At 46.4% G+C, this 20,967-nt stretch overlaps 2 protein-coding genes across 2 annotated transcripts in view; both read left to right on the forward strand.

Moving 5' to 3' along the window:
- The window catches only part of LOC131286936 (uncharacterized), a gene marked incomplete at its 5' end in the record, with an annotated part of 65,561 nt that extends 55,610 nt beyond the window's left edge, over window positions 1-9,951 (forward strand). The window contains 3 exons of the mRNA XM_058315947.1: window positions 31-137; window positions 839-992; window positions 8,313-9,951. Of these exons, the coding sequence (XP_058171930.1) occupies window positions 31-137; window positions 839-992; window positions 8,313-9,951 (1,900 nt within the window). The remainder of the gene's footprint in view (window positions 1-30; window positions 138-838; window positions 993-8,312) is intronic.
- Window positions 9,952-11,132: 1,181 nt separating this feature from the next.
- LOC131287501 (tRNA (adenine(58)-N(1))-methyltransferase catalytic subunit TRMT61A) lies at window positions 11,133-19,073 on the forward strand. The gene is made up of 3 exons (XM_058316554.1): window positions 11,133-11,790; window positions 18,668-18,837; window positions 18,918-19,073. The coding sequence occupies exons 1-3, from the start codon at window positions 11,163-11,165 to the stop codon at window positions 19,050-19,052; spliced, it is 933 nt and encodes a 310-aa protein (XP_058172537.1). The 5' UTR covers window positions 11,133-11,162; the 3' UTR covers window positions 19,053-19,073.
- Window positions 19,074-20,967: the final 1,894 nt, after the last annotated feature.

The following is a 20,967-nucleotide window of genomic DNA, read 5'->3' on the forward strand; positions in this document are numbered from 1 at the left end:
TCTCAAACCATTTTTAATCTCTTCTTTCAGTGGCGAATTTCATCTTGGGTACAGTAGAAGCGAGCTGCAAGGCGTATCCTGGTATCAGCTGCTGCACTGGGAATCAACGCGAGAGGCACAAAGTAAACATAGGCTGAGTAAGTAGAAAAGAAAAGTACATTATAGGTTAACATATGAATCATGATTTGTACCACAAGGGATTTATGGAAAGGAAAGCAAATATTTTCTGTCTGTTATTATTTTGCAGTTAATCGTTTTCCGAACGATTTAGACCAATTAGGAAATGTATAGCGTTTCGAACGAAACATGTTAAAAGTCAAACCGTTTCCGATCAGTTGATATTTTTCTCAACCATATCCACTGCCAATGTCAACTTCATCGAAGGAAGCAGTCAGATCATCAATCGATGCCGATCGATGGACGGTTGACGAATCCGACTGGAGGTAAAACGAACCAGACAGAAGATGATCACCGATCACGGATGGTAGATCATCGGCATTGGCTAAAAACATCCTGCCAGCAACTGCAAGACACGGCTTCCGATCGATATGTACCGTAATACGGTGTGTCGATATCGGTGGTTCGCAAAGGCATGTCCTTTCAACAGTGGAATCTTTACATCAAGATGTAGAGTGAGATATGATATGATGATAATTGGTTGATGTCATCTTGTAACGATTGAGTGGTGGATGGCGACTGAAATGATATTGACAGATGCTACGGACAGTAACATTTAAAATGCTAGAGTCAGAGTCAGTTCGTATGTCAACCACAGTAGAACAATTTTCCTTTACTATTAATCAATATCTTCTGCGTGTTCTTCCTTGCTTAATTTCAGTAACACAATCGGAGCAGGATAGATCGTGCATTTTGCTAGTTCGAATGCAGCGCCGCCAGAGCGACTTCCTTTGGGTGCACGTGGTGCTGCAGGTGCGCGACGGCCAAGACTCCAACCAGCAGTCGGTGATCGTGTGCACTAATCAGGTGTTGAGGTAAGTCCAATCACGTTGCCCTCCCGAAGGCAATGCTTATAGTGAGGTCTACTTTAAGAGGCGTTGGCATGGTATGTAAAGGTTACCATTAGAAGGCCAATAGATATAATCCAAAAGGGTGGTCTAACTTGTGTGCCTTAGAAACAAACAAATAAAAGACATACAAACCCTCACACTTCAGTCGGGGGAGAAAACAACTAACGGGCCACCTCGGCGATCGAATGATCACTGGACGCTCGAACAACGTCACATTCGATCTCTATCGGGATCGAAAATCAATTCGCAACGGCATGTGATTTTACGACAGCTCGCCAAATCACTTTTTTGCGTCAACCCAGGGCAGAAACAGGCGAGTGCAGAACCTTGTGAAGCATTTCATTGAGACGAGAAACCCTAAATCAGATCAGAAAAGAAGAAACAACCCCACATATATGAGAACATTCCTCCACGTTTAACTCCAGAATAACTTATGGAGTTCATTTGATTTTGCGTTCGTCGACCGTTTTCATTGAGGTTCCTCGATTTAACAGAGAGCTTACAGGGCCGTTTTCAATTTGCTACAATCATGGGTGTTCTTAGGGTGTGTACACACATTTCCGGTCGAGACGATTGCGGGCGCGGTACGTTTAGGAAACGTTTAGGGCCGCCCAGGAAGGGCCCTCGAAGAGCCCTCAAAGTAATGTTTGCAAATGCTAAATGCTGCGCGACCCTTTCTATCGATTGCAATCATCACCATTTGGCCTCCCTCGTCGTGTGTCACTATGTCGCTGTCAGCGGCAACCTGGGCGGCCCGGGACGCGCACCGACTTTGACGATCACCGACGATCGCAAATCAACGGTCCGGATCGGAAAGCCGGCCAAGATTGACCGAGTACGATTTGCGATAACGATCGACGGCCCGGGCCCCTCCCAGTCCGAGGGAGCAGGACCGTTGGTTTTGACGTAACCGAAGGGAATTACGGTTATCAGCACGTTCCATCGGAAGGCTACGCGATCGCTTGCTCGGTATCGAACGATCTACGTAGGCTTGCGATTGGAAAGGCTCCATAAAGTGTTTCCATTAGTGTAATGTTGAGTTATTTATGATCCGTTTGGTGGGTACTTAAATCACGCAAAGTCAACTATTCAGAATAATTAGTTCAAATTTAGTAGAATTAAAAACAACATACGTGTCGTTGATGATGTAAAATATTATAATTATTTTCATCCAAAAAAAGTCACTGATTAAAATAAAATATTTAAATGCAGCTACTTTTGTTTTGAACCTTTACTTAAGAAACGATAAAATAAAATATCTACAAAAAACCTGACACTCGATACATCGAAAATGGCTTCATTAAACAGCACGAGCCGACCGTCGATCATAACAACATAATTACCCGCATGCCTGACCGTTTGACGCTGATCGGCATTCGGTTACGGATAATTTCGATCGAACGAACCAACACCAGCGCTGTGCAGACCGTAGATGGGAGGAACGGGCGTCCAGGAGCTTTTCAGGAGCAAATTGGCTCGCACACACCGTTTGACGTGGGCTCCCCGGGGTGTCGGAACCTTCCGTATCGTGACCGAATCCTTCGGCAAGTGCTTCGCCACGGAACGCATGGCAGGAATTTAATTACCCATTTCGATCGCGCACGGCAATCGATGGGTGGGTAGAAGGAAGGATACATAAAAAATGAACTCGGAGAAGCTGCACGAGCGGGAAACCTTATTTGTTTAGCATTTGATCACGAGTGCTTGCAGTTCAACCTACTACCTCAGTCTTGCACTCTCTCCTTCGCCACGCGTGAAAGGCTCCTTCAGCGCCCCAGACCTTCGGCGCCACCCGGGCGTCCTGAGACGCTGGTAGTCCCGGCTCGGTGAACATTCACCGGCAGCACGGGATAGGTCGTGCCTTGGACAAATAATTCACACACGAACGCCAACGTTCATCCGCCAAAACGGTTGCCCACAATCATTGATCAAATGGTGCGCCAGCTCGCAGAACACTATAGCAGTCGAAATGATCGCCACGTATCGATCAGACGGTCAATTTATGGGCCGCGTTATTGATCTTGACGGTCCGGTGCAGTTTCGTAATTAATTGATTGCCACAACGACACCGATAGGGGAGGGGAACCACGTCCAGTTTACAATATTGCACAAAAGACTTCAATGAGTGAATTCGCCAAATCAAGCGACGAACCCTCTAAATTATCATCGACCTTCGATATATACCGCTGTTGATCGTTGAAAAGAATGTCTAGACGTCGTAAACGATTATGTGATACCCAATAAGAGACTTTTTCATTTGGAACAAATCAGTTTTTCATCATGCATTCATGTAGTTTTGTAAAGAAGTAGAACCGGTACATGAGTGAAGTGAATACAATAACCATGCGGTTGAAACTGCATGATTGCAATGATGTATTTTTGAAGAAACATAACTTTACTTTTCCGATCTTTTTCCCCCTCTATACAATCTTATAATAGAATTTTTTTAGCGCCATTTTTCATTGCAAAAAAAATACGAAAGTCTAGATTTCGTACTAAATGAAGAACGATTCTTCCAAACCAAGTGCAATGGTTTGCCAGCAGGTCCCAAGCAGTCACAGTGGGTCATATTTTATTTTTACCGCCACACAACTCCAACCCGTCTCGTTTGTACCCAACGAGTCACATATATGTTTGGCGCTCCACTGGCATCACGTTGGCCACCGATTCGGAGCATTCGGGTTTGCAAGGAGAAAAGTTTCATCGCAAACCGTCCATCCGATCCAGTGCAGTCGTCGTCCGATCGAACAGGATTGCGAAAAAGCGTTCCGCTCGTAGCAACCGAGCAAGCGGTTTCTCACATAAATAATCTAGACCACCCGGCCACATGGGATCGACCCTTCGCGGACTCCGGCCCGACGCACCATCGATCGACCAACCGCAGCAACCAACGACGATCAGCGACGAGCGGTCAAAGCACATCGTGGCCTCACAATGACCAACGGTGTACGATAGTTTCGATGGCGCTTGAAATGGGCCCTTTTCCCACACCCACTCTCTCACCTGCCACGAGGAAAGGGCCCGTTGTGGACGTCTTCATACGTGTAGATATTAGTAAAACCCTGGCACGGTTGATCCACGTTATTGGACTTCAGGAGTGCTTATGTTTATTGCAAATTGTAGTGCAATTAATGATTGTTGCAATATTCGCAATAGTTTTTTATAAAACTGGTTTTGGCGCCCAACTCTTTGATTAGCGTGGCATGTAACTACACGACTACGTTAGATAAAACTGTTCAATTTTTGTTTTAACAATTTGCGTAAGATATAATAAATTCTTCTCTTTTTGTGCGACGCTTTCAAATCTTTTTTTTTCATCAATTAAAAAGCAACAACTATTAACCAGTTAGTGCATATGAATAAAAATGCATTATTGTCTTCCTCACAAACTTCTTTCGTGGCACGTCCTTCACTAAAAAAAGCTCTAACTTATCCTGAACAACCCTCCTACCACCGGATCACCCTCTTACAAGGCATCCCATTACACTGGAGCAATCTGATCGTCGGTCAATAAATAAAGTGTTATTAAATATAAATACATTTTCGAACCGGTGTCCGAATCCACGCGCGCGATGAACCAAGCAATGAATGGGAATTGCTCGCGCCCGATCGGTCGATAGGGCGCCATACAACGAGAAAGAGAGATACATTAAAGCAGGGTGTGCTGAAACAAGAAAACTTCGGTGAAAATGTTCTCCACCACGAGGGAAAAAAACATTGTCCGCTGATGAGGCGAATCTTGACTGTGGGTTCAGCTGGGCTGGACTTACCGTTTGATTAGCTGAATTCCTCGCGGCGTGCGTTTAACGTTCAGTAAGCTCATCTTTAAGTTTTTGCACAATTTCTCTCGTTGGAGAAGAGTGGTCCGCGAGCCCATCGGTGTAAAATATGGATGATGGCTGATATAGCTGTTAAAAACGCAAAACACTCGGCTCCTACCGCTTGCGAATGCCACTTGGGTCGCGGTGGAAAGGTTTACCAACCACGTTAAACAGAGCAGCTGAAGAGTGAGACGGTACCTGGTTTTTTTTTTTTTGCTTTGCAGCTTTTGCAAAAGCACACCCAGTCACATATCGGGCATCTTTTAATAATAATTCTTCCAACCTTCCCCGGAACGAACGACGGATGCGAATCTCATTCTGTCAGGAGAGTCATAATTTCAAGACCTTTTTGAAGGTCCGATATTCACGGTGCGGGTTCCTTTTATTCATTATCATCCTTTTCTCCGGCGCGCAAGAAGGCACATAAAATTACACCATCATAAACCACCCTGCTTTCCGGTTCTTGGAAAGAGGCTGTATCGCTCGGTGTGCGCATACTTTTTTGGTGTTGGGTCTATTTGATGCAGACCGCGTGAAATATGTTACTCGGCAATTAGTGAACAATCAGCGATCAATTACCGTAAAGGAAATGGTTTCACCGATTGAACAAACACAATTATAGCGCTTGCTAGATGCTAGTTAGTGTAGGAAAAATATAAGGATTAAAAACGAAAGCCTCAATCTAAAAATAGCTGGTGTCGATACTTCCAGACTTTACTTATTCATTGTTCTTATGGTTGGAATTTTGGATTTTATACTTAATTATTTTCCTTGACAGCACAATATTGTGCAGCGCAAATCATAAAGATAAGATGACTATGTAATAAAGAAACTTTACTTTCATTTCATTATGTCTAGTAAGAAAGATACAAAAAATATCTAACAGTTCTTCACCATACTATGAAGAAGAATTGTTATCATCAAACCATATTTTCAACATACCGCAAGAGGAAATTGTTATTTTACAAGGATTATAGCCGGTTCACGTGGGAAAACAAGCAGTCTCGATGTTCGTTATGATGAATTGGCTTAAAATTTGATAGTAAACGTGCCCTTATTTTCTTCCTTCCTGTGTCGCTTCTTTGCCGTTTGCCGACCAACCCTTCCAGTAATAACATTAAAGCGTGTTAACGGGGAAAACATGATGGGCATTCCGAAAGAAGCTTGACCTAGCGAAGAAACTTGCTCCAAATTTAATCCACTCGCTTCGCGCCACCACAGCAACCGATCGATTAACCGCTCCCCGATGCGGCATATTTGTTTTTCATCGCAACCCTAGCCCCGGTGAAGGTGTTGCCCTTTTTCATGGGCATAAATTGTGCCCGCACGGCACACAGGCGCACAGAAATCAACCGGAAGGGTGTGCACATTTGTGGCGCTTCAGTCGAACCGGTCTGCCGGTTTTTATTTTATTTTCTTCGTTGGCAGCATGGATCATTCGCCAGTACATTTGCTACATGCCTTATCAAACCCCGCCCGAGCCAAACTGACATAATTATGGCTCGGGAAATTTCTCACGTTCACCGCGACGCAACGATGATGATGCGACGCACCGAACGCTCCTGATAGTGGCGGCCGTAGCCGGCCGAAACATTCTTCACCCGGACCGGGACCGGCGCAGCTCCGGGATCAATGATTTGAATTATTGCACATTAAGGCGCGCGAAAGTGTACAGGCTCATCTTTGGGATGCAGAGAAGAAAACAGAGCAAAAAACCGACAACGACGAACTAAAACTAAACCCATTCCCTTCCGAAGGGCGACGGAGGCCGATTGCTAGCTAGATCCTTGTCCGTCGGCCATGGCTCTAGTTTAAATAGACTGCAGCATGTTTGAAGTAGAGCCGAGATTGAAGTGGGAACCTTTACCATAAGGGTTTAAAAATTCACTCTTGCGCGGATCGCCCTTCTTTTCCGCGCGGTTAATAATTACCATTACCACTCGGACGGTTTGCTTGCCGTTGGCCGGCGAGTGCGATCCGATCGGTAGGGCGTCGCTTGTGAATAAAAGTGAACGAGAGGGGGGAGCGAAGTATTAATGCTGGGCACCAGAAAACCTAAAAATAAAATTAAACTCCGGTTGCCCGAAAGATTTATTGCCGACGGCAGGTACTTAAGGTACATTAAGCAATGTTTTCCTTCGTACGTAGCGGCAGCTAATGTTGGTTGGAAGGAGCGAATTTCTGCGCTTTTAATGTCCATGTTTTACAACCCGGTTTGCAAAGGGCATTAGTTTTTGCTTACATAAAATAGGAAAGTTAGAGCAAGTAGCATGTTTCAAAATATTTAAGTGTGAGATAAAAGCTAACTGTTTGTTAAAATCAATTTATATCCTTTCTTCGATCATCTTCATCGAGATAATCCCAATCATTAAAAACGTAATGAAAGCAAAAGATAGTTCGACCCAATGAATCCCATTTTTATGTAACTGGCTTAACTCACTGTAATGGGACAAATTAAACGGGTGGACCAGATCGAGCTTCCCAGCAGCTCACCCTGCAACAGGGGCTTTAGGCGGCCCAGTTCGGAACGGAATGATTTATGACCTTCTGCTCCTGGTTGGTCCTTTTAAACCAGCCACATACACACACACTCACTCACATACACACAACATGTTTGGTGTTCGCTCTATCGGCGGTACTCTATGGGTCGATCTTCAACCTCACGGGCTCTGAGGAAGAAAATTTTAGCGTAGCCTCCTAACGCACCGGACAGGCAATAAAGGAGGTGAGGCCTGGCATCCAGAAGGGGAATAAAATTTGCATACAAAACCCCCGCTTCGGTACCTTTTTTTTCGAATGAAAAACACCATAGGGACTGTGGGTGAATCCTGCGACATTGCAGCGACAGGTCAGAAGGTCACGCTCATTGCGGGCTCACAGAGACAAAACGAGCTGCACAGAGGAACGTTTACAACAAAAAAAGTAAAGGAAATCGTACAAGTGGCCAGAAATAAGGCTCCCAAAATGGCCCGGGCCGGTGGATGGGAGCGGACGCTTTGCGGGCGGTTTGAACAATGCGGAACAATCGCGAATCACTGCATCCGTCGCGTAGAAAGGAGAGCACGTGAAACGGAAAAGATCGTACCCAAATCATATTGCACACGCGTACGACGCGTATTGCACCCAGTTTTATGTTTTTATTTTTTGTTTTTCTTATGCTCCCTTGCGATCGCCGTGTTTTCCCCGTGTAGCCATAACGATAACAGCGAGCGTTTATAACGAAATTTGCAAAAAAGACGAACGAAAGCATTCCGAGACAATACTGACAATGGGCGATTTATTTTATGTGACCAACGGGTTCGGCCTTCCCAGCGATGTGCCTACGTAAAAGTGTGGGAATAACTTCCCGGAGGCGCGTTGCACCGATTTTTCGGTCGTTTTTTTTCATCCTTCCGATTGCGGCTTTTCTTACGCGTGTTTTTCTCTTTTTTCATTTTCTTTTCTACAACAACAACGACAACAGTGACCGCGAGGCGTCGGTGATGCTGTCCAACTCGTGGCTCTACCACTACTACACCGTGCAGTCGAAGATGCAGTTCGGCATTCCGTTCGAGGGCGCAACCAGGATCCCCCCGACGACGCCCTACTACACCACCCCGGCAGGCCACGGCCACACCCTTTCGCCCAACAGTGTGGCCGGGGGAGGCGGTGGTACCGGTGCGGGAGTCCTCGCGGGTACGTCGGGCGTAGGTGCGGGGATGGCGGGCGGTGGTCATGGCTACTCGACGCCACACCACTCGCACATCACCTCCTACGGATATCACTCGCCCTCGGGTCAGCATCATAATGGCGGTGGTGGTACGGGAACTCCGATGCTACACGGCCACCACCAACATCAGCACGTCATTCAGCAGGGTGCAGGCTTAACACCAGCGGGGGATGCAGGGGATTACGGTGCAAGATCGTACGGGTTCCGGCTGGACTCGAGCGGGCAGCCGGTTGACTACAGTGGCGGCCATCCAACTCCTCCAGCATCGGCTCCGCCAACGATGGCGGGCATAGCGATGCCGGTGGTACAGGTCACCCCGCACATCCGGTGTCACAATGGCGGGGGCAGTGGGGGTCCTTCGTCGAGCAGTGGAGGAACTTCAGGGAGCAACAGTAGCAGCAATACCAATGGCAGTAGTAACAGTAGCAGCAATAGCAATAGTCATCCCATCTCCAATGGAAGTAGCAGTGAGCGCCACAATGGGACTCCACCAGCCAAGAAGCGGAACATGAACCGGCTGGAACCGCTTTATATTCCCGATAATGGCCATTCGGAGTCGTCTGACACGTCTGCGCTTGGGGAGCTTCAGCCGGGCACCGGAAATGCGCCCGGACTTCATCAGCAAGATGGCGGCGTTTCGGGAGTTTCCAATGGGTTGAGTAACCTCAATGGATCCCTCGATGGAGGTGTAACATCTGCCGGTGGGGGAGGAGGAGGGGGAGGGCTACAGACAATGGTCATTGGCTCGATACCGACGGGCCGTACCGCGATCGGTCGGTTACACTCGAAATCGGCCCTCCTGCCATCAACCGTTTCGAGCCTCGCGTCCGAACCTACCGATTTCATGGAGCAATGGAACCCGAGTCCACCCTGGTCCGACACCACCGCCCAAAAGGTGCCCGACATCTCGCACCAGGAGCTGTCCCCGTACATGACGACAACCCCTCCCACTCCCACCAGCGCCCCCCATCAGCTGCTGAACGGAGGCTTCCCGACGGCGACCACGTTCTCCTTCGACTGGATGCCGGAACAGTTCGTGCCGATTGTGTCGGATTGCTCCGGAACGACTCTGCTGTCCTCGGGCGGTATGGCCGTGTCGCACGTAACCTCCGGGGCACCGACAATCGCCAGCAGCAACGGTGCAGCGGTGGGAACTGCTGGCTGTGTGCTTCCGGTGGCTTCCTGCCTCGCGCAGGACGGTTTGCCCATCCCGGGCCTGCCCATGCCAATGCCGGTACCTCTGCAAATTCCACCCCCACCATGGCCATCAGATCACCGGCTACTCGCTCTGGACGGTGGCCCTTCCAGCACACCCTCGACCAGTGACAGTGGACGAGAACGAAAGCCAACAGACGACCCCGCTGGGCAACCGGATCAGCGCCGATCTCACTGACCCATTCCGAATATTCTGTGGTTCTTTCGAATGTTCTGACGTCCAGCGAACCCGCAGATACATGTGTTAGAAAATGTACAGACACTTGCATTATTTATTCTTCTCCTCGATCCTCAAGCAACCTCAGCAACTTTTGAGTGTAGAGCTATTTGTTACGTCACCTTCCGGAGTGAAGCATCTTCCGATTCAGTATTTTTTATGCTAGTAAACTACGAACGCAGCGCTGCATCTTTGTATTTTGGTACCAAATTGTGTGGTGATTGCGTTTTTGTGCGATGCATGTAAGATTAATTTATTGCATTGGTCGAATGAGCATGGTTTCAGAAAACTGCCAATCGACCGATCATAAGCAACCGTTTTCTCGTAGGCCAATATTTATTTTATACAATTGCACGGTTTTAATATACTAATTTTGTTACAAATTATCCCGTAGGTAGAAATGAAACTTAGTTTAGGAGATTTTACGACGGTCACTGATCGGAACTCTCCAGTAGAAACGTTGGTGCAAGCAAGGTTGGAGTGTAATTTTCGTGCAATTGTATGACATTATTTAATTTAAAACTTCGCTTCATAAAGCAAACTTTAAAATCAATCCGCATACGGCAGGCGTTCCAGTAGAGATGATGTACAATAAGCGTTTAAAAGCCGATAGGTTTACGAACAGGTATTTAGAGTTGTTATGCTACAATAAAGTTTTAAAAATACAATTAGAACCATTAATGAAAATACAGTAAAATCAATTAAGTTGTACATTTTCCTTTCACGTGTTGTTGGATTTGGTGTATCGAAAGAAATCTATCCGAAACCGATTCATAATGTAAGAAAACCAATTGTTGCACTTAAGAAAAGCAATAACGTTAGAAAACTATTTGTTTGAGTTTAAAAACGATATGGGATGGCCATTTACCGAAAATATAACACCACGTGCACCCGTTGAATATTTGTCATCCAACGCGACCTTTCAATCAGAATTCAACCAAATTGAAAAGCACTCGCTGAGTGCCCGACGAACACTCACTCTTGAACTGAGCGACCTGTTGTCGACAGCTGTCAAACTGATGTTTATCTTTGAAGCATTGTAAACAAAACCGCATGCGGCAGTCGTCCGGCCGGTATTTTTATAATCGTGTGTTTATCACCGAACCGTGTTTATCTATCTAACTTTGCGAAATAGTGCTTTTCTAACGTGCCTAGTAGATAGTTCTATAAGGATGAGTTTCGCTGGTCCTAAAGAAGTAATTGCGGAGGGTGACACCGTAGTGCTTTACCTAACGCCGGCCCTAATGCACACGATCGACGCGGTGCGGCAGATTCGTAACAAAAAGAACGAAATGATCGATTACGTGTTTCAGACCAGCTTCGGTGCGCTGAAGGTATGCGATCTGATCGGTGTGCGTTACGGTTCCCGGGTGCAGCTCACCAAAGGCTGGGCGCACGTCCTGCAGCCGAATCCGGAGCTCTGGACTCAAACGTTACCCCACCGGACGCAGATTCTCTACACCCCCGACATCAGCATGATTCTGTACCAGCTGGAGGTGCGGCCCGGCAGCGTCGTGATCGAGTCCGGCACCGGTTCCGGCTCGCTCTCGCACTACTTCCTGCGCGCGATTCGCCCCACGGGCCATCTGTATACGTTCGATTTTCACGAAGAGCGTGTCGCGAAGGCACGCGAAGAGTTCACCGCCCACGGACTGGGCGACAATGTTACCGTGCGGCAGCGGGACGTGTGCGAGCACGGATTCGGCGACGAGCTGGATGGCAAAGCGGATGCCGTGTTTCTCGATCTGCCGGCGCCCCAGCTCGCTATTCCGTACGCCGCGAAAGCGCTGAAAAATGAAGGTAAGCGCAACTCCAATTAAAAAGCGATAATGGTTTTTCTTCCCCCAACGATTGTCGGTGCAGCGGAAGGCACTGTCGTCGCAATCCATTGCGGACTACACCAACGGTAGTCCTGGTGACACATTCTCCTAGCGGTGTATCGGCCACTTTCAGTGGCACCAGAACCGATTGCGCCCAACCAAGTGGCCACGTTATTCAGTTAACAATTAATTTCACTCGCACCCTAGAGGCATGATTTATCGGACGCCATAAATAACGTCGGGCGCATAAACGATCCCGACTGGGCACTATCGCAAAAATCGCTCTCCCGCTGGTCACCCCGTTCGGATTCGGTACGCAAAAATGGCTCACACGTGTAGCACGGTGGTCCGGTGCGAAGATCAAGAAAAGATAAATGCTCCGGAGAATAATGCTGGTACAAGTGACCTTACGTACTTTCGCACCACAACAAGAAATACATCTTAACCCATAAACGATCTGTTCCGCTGTTGATAAATTGATATCGGTAACGAATCAGGTTATTTTTTCATGGTGTGCAATACAGAAATTGATTTTTGAATACCTGGATTATAAGTTTATAAACACGCACCCTGTCCGAGTGGAAAGCATTGATGGGCAGAATTACACTGGTTGAAGTAACGTACAGCTTTATCGTGATTTATTTTACGTAGCAAGCCAAGTGTACATTTTTATCGTTTTTCGAATTAGAATTTACGTAACGGAATAAATGCAAAACATTTTGTACAAGTTATTCTGTGAACTTTTTTCTTCAAAAATATGTTGATAACTAATTATATTCTAATTCGTCAAACGGGAAGAGATAACAGCATGTCCTAAGTGCCTCCTCATTTACATAGGACAAATCCTAACCCCCAGCAAACGATAACGTGCTTGTACCACGCTGTTACTCCGTTGTCGTCTGCGGCGGCCTTTTGCTTGACCACGCTAATGAATAAATATTCTTCAACGTTGCTAGAATCGTTCCTATTGCAAAATCAATCACCACCTTACCGTGCACGGGGCACCTCTGGCATGAAAGATATCCTAGAGATTCCAGGACCGCCGGCCAGCCCTCCTAGCACCATGATTCACCACCAGCGGTGGCGGTCCCCTTGACGGTGAACCTTTGAAGTGCAGATATGGTTAAATTACCGGGTGTTTCTTTTTTTTTATTCAGCCCTTCAATGCCCCCCTCCAGTCTCCCTTCGAAGTATGACCAAATTAAGCAAAAATGAAAATTGGCATCATTTATTAGCAACCTTCCTGGACCTGGCCCAATGCGGCGGCCGTCACCGTCAAAGACCAGTGCCAGATTTGCATATCCACTTCCCCGGGAGCGGTTCTAGAATGCAGTGGTTTTTTGTTTGTTTGTTTGTTTGATGCGAGTTAAAAACATAGGCAAAAAAGATATGGCTTGAAGCCGCTGCAGTTGACAGAATAGTGGCCCGTAGTTCGGTTTCGAAGAAGTAGTTTTTTTTTTGTAGGTTTGTCCCCTCTTTACATCGAATCTGTGCCGTCAAACATCAAGCAACGGCGGCCAAGAAGAAAGAAAAGCCCAACGTGCGAAAGGCGCACCGTGCGTCCCGGAAGGTGATAAAGAAAATCAGGGACCCGGTTGACGCGGACGAACGGGACCATTCATCTATTCAACCGTCAGGCACTAGTCGATCTCTACTTCACTAGTCCGGTCCAAAGGTGCACGGCCAGGCTTAGTGCACTCTCCTGCTGGACCCTGTCAGAGCCGAACTTAGCAAGCGGAACAGACAGAAAACACTATGTCCGCCAGGGTGGTAGAATTTATGTACATTGTCACACGCGAAAGAACGGTCCACGGTCGATGGTGGGGATCGACACCACTCTCTTGACACCTCTCCGAACCACGTGCACACGCGACGGTCCCTTGCAGAAAAAGGGCGCCGGCAAGACAGGAGGCAGAAACATTGAATTAAATCCCCGCGAACCGGATTCTGCAGGCGGCGAGAGCGCGTATTGTCCTACATGTAGCCTAGGGAGTCGACCAAGTGGGAGAACTGTTTGTGATTTGCAGAGGAACACGTTTATTTGCCCAGCAAAGAAACCAATGTGTGATGGAGAGTGATGGAGAACGGAGCGAACATAATTCTTCTGCCGGTGTAGTTTGTCCGGAATTGGAATTGAAATTGTCCATATCAACCATTTATTCGGTTCGTATCACCTATCCACCAACGAGGGTCATTTAAAAAACAACTAGTAGACGAAAAATATACATTAAAAAAAATGTCACTTGAATAATCTAATAGGCTGCCAGAAAAGCTTATTCGAATTATCCAGTAATTTCTCTTTTTTAAATAAATTTAATTTATTCAATTTCAATAGTCAGTTTGAAGTTTGCAAGACTTAATTGAGTTCAACATCAAAATATTCTGTTAAGGTAAACCCAAACTTTAAGTTCTTCCAGAATACACGTGTTTCCCCCAATGCCCCTACCTTTGCAAGTGTCTGGGCCCATACTCCAGCTTCCATTCGACTCGTACGATGCATGACTCAATGGTCGCAAGTCCTGCCATGCGGCCAGTATTGCATTCATACGGACTCGATTAATTAATTTTTATTTCCTCATCCAACCACACTCACACACGTCCATCGTTTTGCGGCGAACATGAAAGTGGACTGCCGAACGTCGGACCCGGATGGACGTGGCACGGGTTCGGGAAAAACACCGGTTTTGCAAACGTCGCTGCACCAAACCGTGCGCCATAGTTGGCAAGTGCCGCCTTGGCGTCTCGAAAGCCGTTGACAGGACAGCGTACTGCTCAACTGTGTTTCGTTGCGTCAAAACATAGAAAGATTCCTTCCATCTGCACCTCGTGTCCGGCGGTCCGGCGTTCAATGGGCAATTATTCGGAGGATAACGAATAGATAAAATACCCCCACCGACGGGAGGCGACAAACACAAAACGAATCACGGAGAGTCGTTCGTGATGTCGCAACATCGTCAACACCTGTGAAAGGAACACATTCATAGGGGCAAGTTTTCGGGAAATGAAAATGAATGGGAATTATCTATTTTTGAACTAAATTCTTTTGGAATGCCATTTTTGTTTTTTACAGGATAATTTTTACATCTTTTTACACGATTTATCACATTTATTAGCTGAATGATTCTCTAACCTGACAGCGAGTTAGAGAAAGCTGTTCGAATCAGCTTCAAGCTCATCTACCTTTGTGAAAAACGGAAGCTTGATCTAACGTTAAGTTGGATTGAATGGCTGTTAAAACAATGAAGGATCGATATTTCAAGCGTCTGTTTTATTTATAAATGACAGGCTTGAAAACAAATCAGCTATATTCAGCTTATTGATTCATGATTTGCAAAGTTCTCTCAGTTTCTAAAACATTCCAAAATATGATAATCTTACTATTATGAGTTATGTTAAATTATTCTCAAAAATAGAAACGCATGATGATCATTTCGTTTTTCGTTTTGAATGATCAATAAGTAACAAACGCATCGTCAACAGTATCGTACTCTCATCCAGCTCATAACAGCTTGTAGAATTTATTAGTCGTACTAGGTGATCATTCGCCCCCAGCCACGCTGCCGATATTGTGGTGGGTATTGGGTCGCTTTTGGACAAACTACGCACGATTCAAACATTCACCCGTACAAGACTTCTTGCCCAGAAGCCGACCCAGTGCCGACGGCGTAGGAGACACAAGCGATCGATCGATCGATCGGTCCATCGGTGAATTGAATGATTTATTAACAAACTTTGCACTATTGCAGCGGATGGCTGCGGCAATCCGGGCAACTACAAAGTCACCCGACTTCGACTCCCGCGAGGAGTGTCAGGTTTGGTGTTTGTCCTACGCGTACGAACCCCGGGAGAGGACGCTTGCCGGACCACGGCGACGGCACGGCTACCCCGGGTGGCTCTCGTGCAAAGATCAAAGACTCGCAAGACGAACGACCAGTGAAGCCCCTGTGACAGGGCAATGAAGATTGTTCGCGTCTTCGCATTGCTTCGATCGTCCGAATCGAATTCGTTGAACCTGTGGGCAGGATGGGAAAGTGCTGGGAGAAATTGGCACACATTGAAGCCGATCCGCCGGACATCATACTCTACAAGCAGGAGCAGAGAGAAACGGGACAGATCATAGATTCACGGGGGGGAGTTCAAATGTCGCTAGGATTCGTGTCAACCGAATGGGGCCGCTCGGGGACCCACACGGGAACACGGAACACTAGTCAATTTCCTTATAAAGACATAAAGAGAAAAGCTAGCCGCCAAACTTACCACAGAACAGAGCGGCCAAATGCCAGCCAGTTCAGCGTGGGACCTGTGCCCAAGAGAAGATTTCCGTAATTGCCTTAAACAACATTAACAAATTGGAGTTTTCTTATGATAAAAGATCCAAATTTATGATTTCAAAATCGACCTTTGACTGATTTTGTCCGCTTGAGTTTAAATCGCAAACACTTCAAATTGATTAAAACAACTTAATGTAATGTTTTCTTCAAAGAAATAATACTAACATCAAACCAATATAAACACGTCTGCGTCTGCAACATTGTAAACCAATGTTCCTTTTTAACTGCAAACGCTTTTGCCCCTTTAAATTCAATTGGTCCAGTTTCTGATTTACGCCTCTCGAACCCCATTTCGCAACGATGTTACGGCACAGTTAATGGCAACCCACCGGGCAGCGGGAGTTCCCGAAGGAATCCATCAGTTCGTCATGCCTAAATATAGTTCCAACCGTACCCCCGTACGTTGACGGCTCATCACCGGCACAGCATGCCCGGTCCCAAACGGTTGCGCTGGACCGGTGCTTCCATTTCCGGATGATAATCGATATCCACGTTCCGGAAATGCTACGCGATGCACCGACAAACTCAAGATGCGAAACTCTACATTCTACTAATACGTTCGATGAACGAACAGTTTCGCAAAGGATTGGGTACAACAAAAACTACCCAGCGAGCTCCAGCTGTGCGGTCACTTTCCTCCCACCCGCCGACCGTCAAGTTCTTACCCGCAAAGTCCATGACGGTAGCAGATGTTGCAGTATCGTTGCCATCCGGTCTAATGATGTTGACAGATAATTGATACCACTTTGCGCCTTTCGGGGGCCACCGGCTTCGTTTGTCCAAGCCTTCTTCCTGTGGGAAAGGGATGAAACGAAAAAAACCGGGTGTGTCGATCGGTTGGTGGGAAACGATTATTTATGCGCATCTCATCTCGCAGCTTCTCCAAATCGTGTCCCTTGCAGTCCAGTTTGACGAAGTGGATCGACTTTGGATGCGGTGAAAAAGTGTTTCGAAACATAAATATATCCTCCAACTCACCGATCACAACCGATCGCTGTGTGTGACACTCCGCTGGACGAATTTCGACAAATAACAACAGCAAATTTCGAACCGAGTCGATTATCTGTCAGACTCGATTTCGACTGATTTCCGGCACTGGAAACACTCAACTCAACACCCTTTTTGCGAGCACAGCGTCCAGCGGCAAACTGTGCTTCGGCACGGAATCAACTCTGTGTCGAAGTGGAAGCGGGGCGGTACTAAAAAACACGCGTCACAATCAACGTGTAAAACGGAGGGTTAATGGATGAGGAACACAAGGATAAGGATGCCTCCAAGGTAACGGAGGGAATATTTAATTCATCTTTTCTTCTGGTGAAAGGAGGTGTCAAGGGTGTTGAAATGCACTTCATTCATGAGACGCGTTTTGAGTTAAACGGTTGCACCTTCAAATAAAGTTTGTGTGTTGGGTTTCCTCTTGGAGGCTGGAGTCAACCGGTTTTGATTTTTCTTTAATCGATTTGGTTTTTTTGTTTCAAATATGGACGCATTTTCTGTTTTGTTTACATAATTTTCGCGTAAATGTAACACAATTCAAATTTTTGTAGAGATGATCGAAAGAAGTTTGAAAGCTTAAAACAAGTTCCATGTTCTTAGGTGATTCTACAAACTATACAAATTTTTCGTTTTATCACCATTTCATTGATATGAAAAATTGCTTCCTTTTCATAAAACTTTTCATAAAACGCCTTCAATACGTAAATCGTAACAGTCCAAACGAAAAGCACCAGTCTTTCGGGCAGTGTATTGGCTCAGTTTCCGCGTGATTCCGGGATTGTGTGCATGTACTGTGCATCCCCCATGCAGTGCCCTTCTTTTATTTCATCTGTCAGTGGCTGTCCGATAACGATAATGAGACTGCCACTTCGTTGCATTATTCATGGCGCATTCGCACGAGGATTCGTTTCATGTTTTTCGCCCCACTTTGCCCTTCTATACACTGCTGAAGGTTGTTGCGGGGAAGGGGAGCTTGAAAGGCTACCGTGGAAGTGATCACTCCTGCCCCGAGACAAGACGCGCAAGATCCCCCGGTTAGGCATGGTTCTGCGCGAAATCGATGTCGAAATCGTTAAGATCGCCAATGCGCGAACCATTCGATGACAGGTTCCGCCGGTGGGCTAAGGGCGAACGGGGGCGGGTGATCGGTTAAAGCTCATGCCAATCCTGACAGGGAAGATTTATTGCACTTTTCCCACCGAGGCGCGTGAATTTAATATTGATTTACTTTTGTCCATAATTGACTCTCCACTTTGAACAGGTGTTCTCAATTTCGAGATAAAAGCGCCGTTTTTTGAGATTTTTTAAATGTGTTTGTCTTCAAAGTTTTGTTTTCGAATAAATGTGGGAGGAATTATTTATTATAAGAGAAAATTGAAAAAAGGGAATCTTGTATACAAACTAAACTCTGATTAAAGCGTTTAAATATTGATCGTGTTACGAGTGTCCATTCTTTTTCAATACTTACAACAAGCCAAAATAAATGCTTCAAATTGTATCCTGGTTTCCTTCCTTTGCTTTTAATTGTAGGTGGTCGCATCTGTTCGTTTTCACCCTGCATCGAACAAACGATGCGCGTCTGCGAGACCCTAGTGAAGCACGGGTTTACCGAGGTGCAGAACCTGGAAGTGCTACAGATCGAAGAATGCGTCCGCACGCGCAATGTACCGGTGATGGAATTCGATTTCCTCAAGACGAAGGTAGGCCCGAAGTGAGAGTGTGTGTGTGTGTGCAATGTATACTGAAAACTATAACAGGATTATTACCCTCATTTCCATAGAAAACCGACACCGAAAAGGACACGAAGACACCACGGGAAAGCAAAAAGTATACCACCTCGAACGCCCCGCACACAATGGCCGGCCATACCGGGTACCTGACGATAGCAGAACTGCCACCACTCTTCGCCCGGTAATGGATCTCTAGGCGTACGGTTCGAACTCTTCAACAGATTACGTCACCACACGACGTGGCATTGGATTAACTTTGACGGTATGACGAATAAAGGATAATTAATTCCGAAGAAACTACTCAAACCTATTGCATCTCGACGAAACTATGTGCTTGGAAGTTGGATCCACTTTCTTGTCAGGCCACTTCCATCTTCAGTCGTTCGGTTGACACAGAGGACATGATGAGCCCTGTATTTTTTGTGGTGTTTCTCGGCTGTAGTGTGCATGCTATGTTAATCCCTGGAAAGTGCTTAATTCAGGGCAACCCATGGCTTCAAGTTGGTAATATGCAGCGAGTGGCGCGAATTGTCGCCATGATGGGGGAACAAGTTGGACACAATCCGTTCAACGTCTTTCCGATGATGCACAAATTTGGCAACTGTGTTAAGGTGTATCTAAGCAATGTGGATAACGCCATCAACATAACGATCAGGTGCAATGGTTCGTCCGTGAGGAAGGATGCAAAATACCAGTGTCCCCGGTACACGCCAAGTGTCCGTTGGATGCTCGCTAACCTCATCTACCTGCAGTACGACGAACACCGGTTCGAGCTGAGCAGTTGCGCGGAGTTCAATGCGACGCATTCGTATCACGGTCAGATGCTTCTGATGGACGTTGATGAGCCGCGCAGTTACACCAGCCCCGCCGAGATGCTGCCCAGGTGGCGCTCGAAGCTAGCCCAAGTGGGCATGGTACCGTTCTCATATTCCGCCAACTGCGAAAGCTGTTTTTTCCTCAACGAGTATGTGGTGCACATGTCGCGCAAAAAACCTCCGACGCTAGAACAGCTCGGGCCCGAGCCTTTCTGCGCCGATGGGCAACCGAGGGGAGCCGGGAACGAAACACAGGTCGCAGCGCAGAAGGCCAGCAGTCCGGTCCTCTACGTGGTGTTGCTTTGCACCGTACCGGTGCTTATCGTTGGCGGACTAATGTACTGCAAACGAGCTTTCACTGCGAACTCGGTTGCACCAAACACCGCGGAATCGACCGATAAGACATAAGGACACACGTGCACAACCAAAAATGGCAGAATGAATAAAGAGTTCATACTGTTTAATCTGAATAAAAGTGAGAAATTAATGTAAGGCTTCGATCATGCTTACGGTACAACAATAATAAATGTTGTTGTTTCCACCCCAACAGCGTAACAACTGTTTTAAAAATGTTGATCGTTAATTGAACACACCATAGAATGATGTTCAGGATAGAATATATGTACATAATAAAGTTTTATTACACTTTAGTATACTACAGTTTCACGAAGGCAAAGCATATAACCAACACCATACATTGGGCTGGCATACATATTACATAACGATAGTAGATGACCGACTTGCATCCATCAGGCAGTCCATGTAGTCGTCCACTACATTGTAGTGGATGATTTGGAAGTGCAACGGTTCGAACATTTGACACACCGCCAAGACGGTGTCGCAACTGAGCCGCAGCATATGGCGGCATAGCTGTGACCTGCAATGTGAAGAAACAAACTTCATTGATGAAACTCTCTTAACAAGTCTTAAAGATTCCTACACTTATGTAGAGGAGTACCTGCCCTTCATTAATTGGTGGCAGAAATCAAAAAGGTTGCCTTATGAAATAGTTGTTAGTTGTTCTGGGAAAGTTTCCCTGGTTATGGATCGCCAAAAACGATTTCCAACGTGCACCCAATTCCAAATAGCTTACATTATTTGGAGAGTTATAATCATACAGTTTAGTGTTTTGAATTGTTGAATATTCAGAAATTGTTGCCTCCGAATAAAGATGCGTCCAACACATCGTTGGCTTTGTTGGCTGGTCGTGGAAATGCTGCAGTCCCTCATCTACCATGGAAACACCGCAGTGGTTGTAAATTGCATGTGCTTGAAGCCGACACAA

Source organism: Anopheles ziemanni, chromosome 3 (assembly GCF_943734765.1).
Source record: "Anopheles ziemanni chromosome 3, idAnoZiCoDA_A2_x.2, whole genome shotgun sequence".
Taxonomy (NCBI): domain Eukaryota; kingdom Metazoa; phylum Arthropoda; class Insecta; order Diptera; family Culicidae; genus Anopheles; species Anopheles ziemanni.

Bases quoted from the DNA above. Each gene is read 5' to 3' on its own strand.
- LOC131287501 (XM_058316554.1), top strand. From the start codon at position 11,163: ATGAGTTTCGCTGGTCCTAAAGAAGTAATTGCGGAGGGTGACACCGTA. The intron at 11,791-18,667 runs GTAAGCGCAACT...TTTTAATTGTAG, and splicing joins GAAAGCGCTGAAAAATGAAG to GTGGTCGCATCTGTTCGTTT. The intron at 18,838-18,917 runs GTAGGCCCGAAG...TCATTTCCATAG, and splicing joins TCGATTTCCTCAAGACGAAG to AAAACCGACACCGAAAAGGA.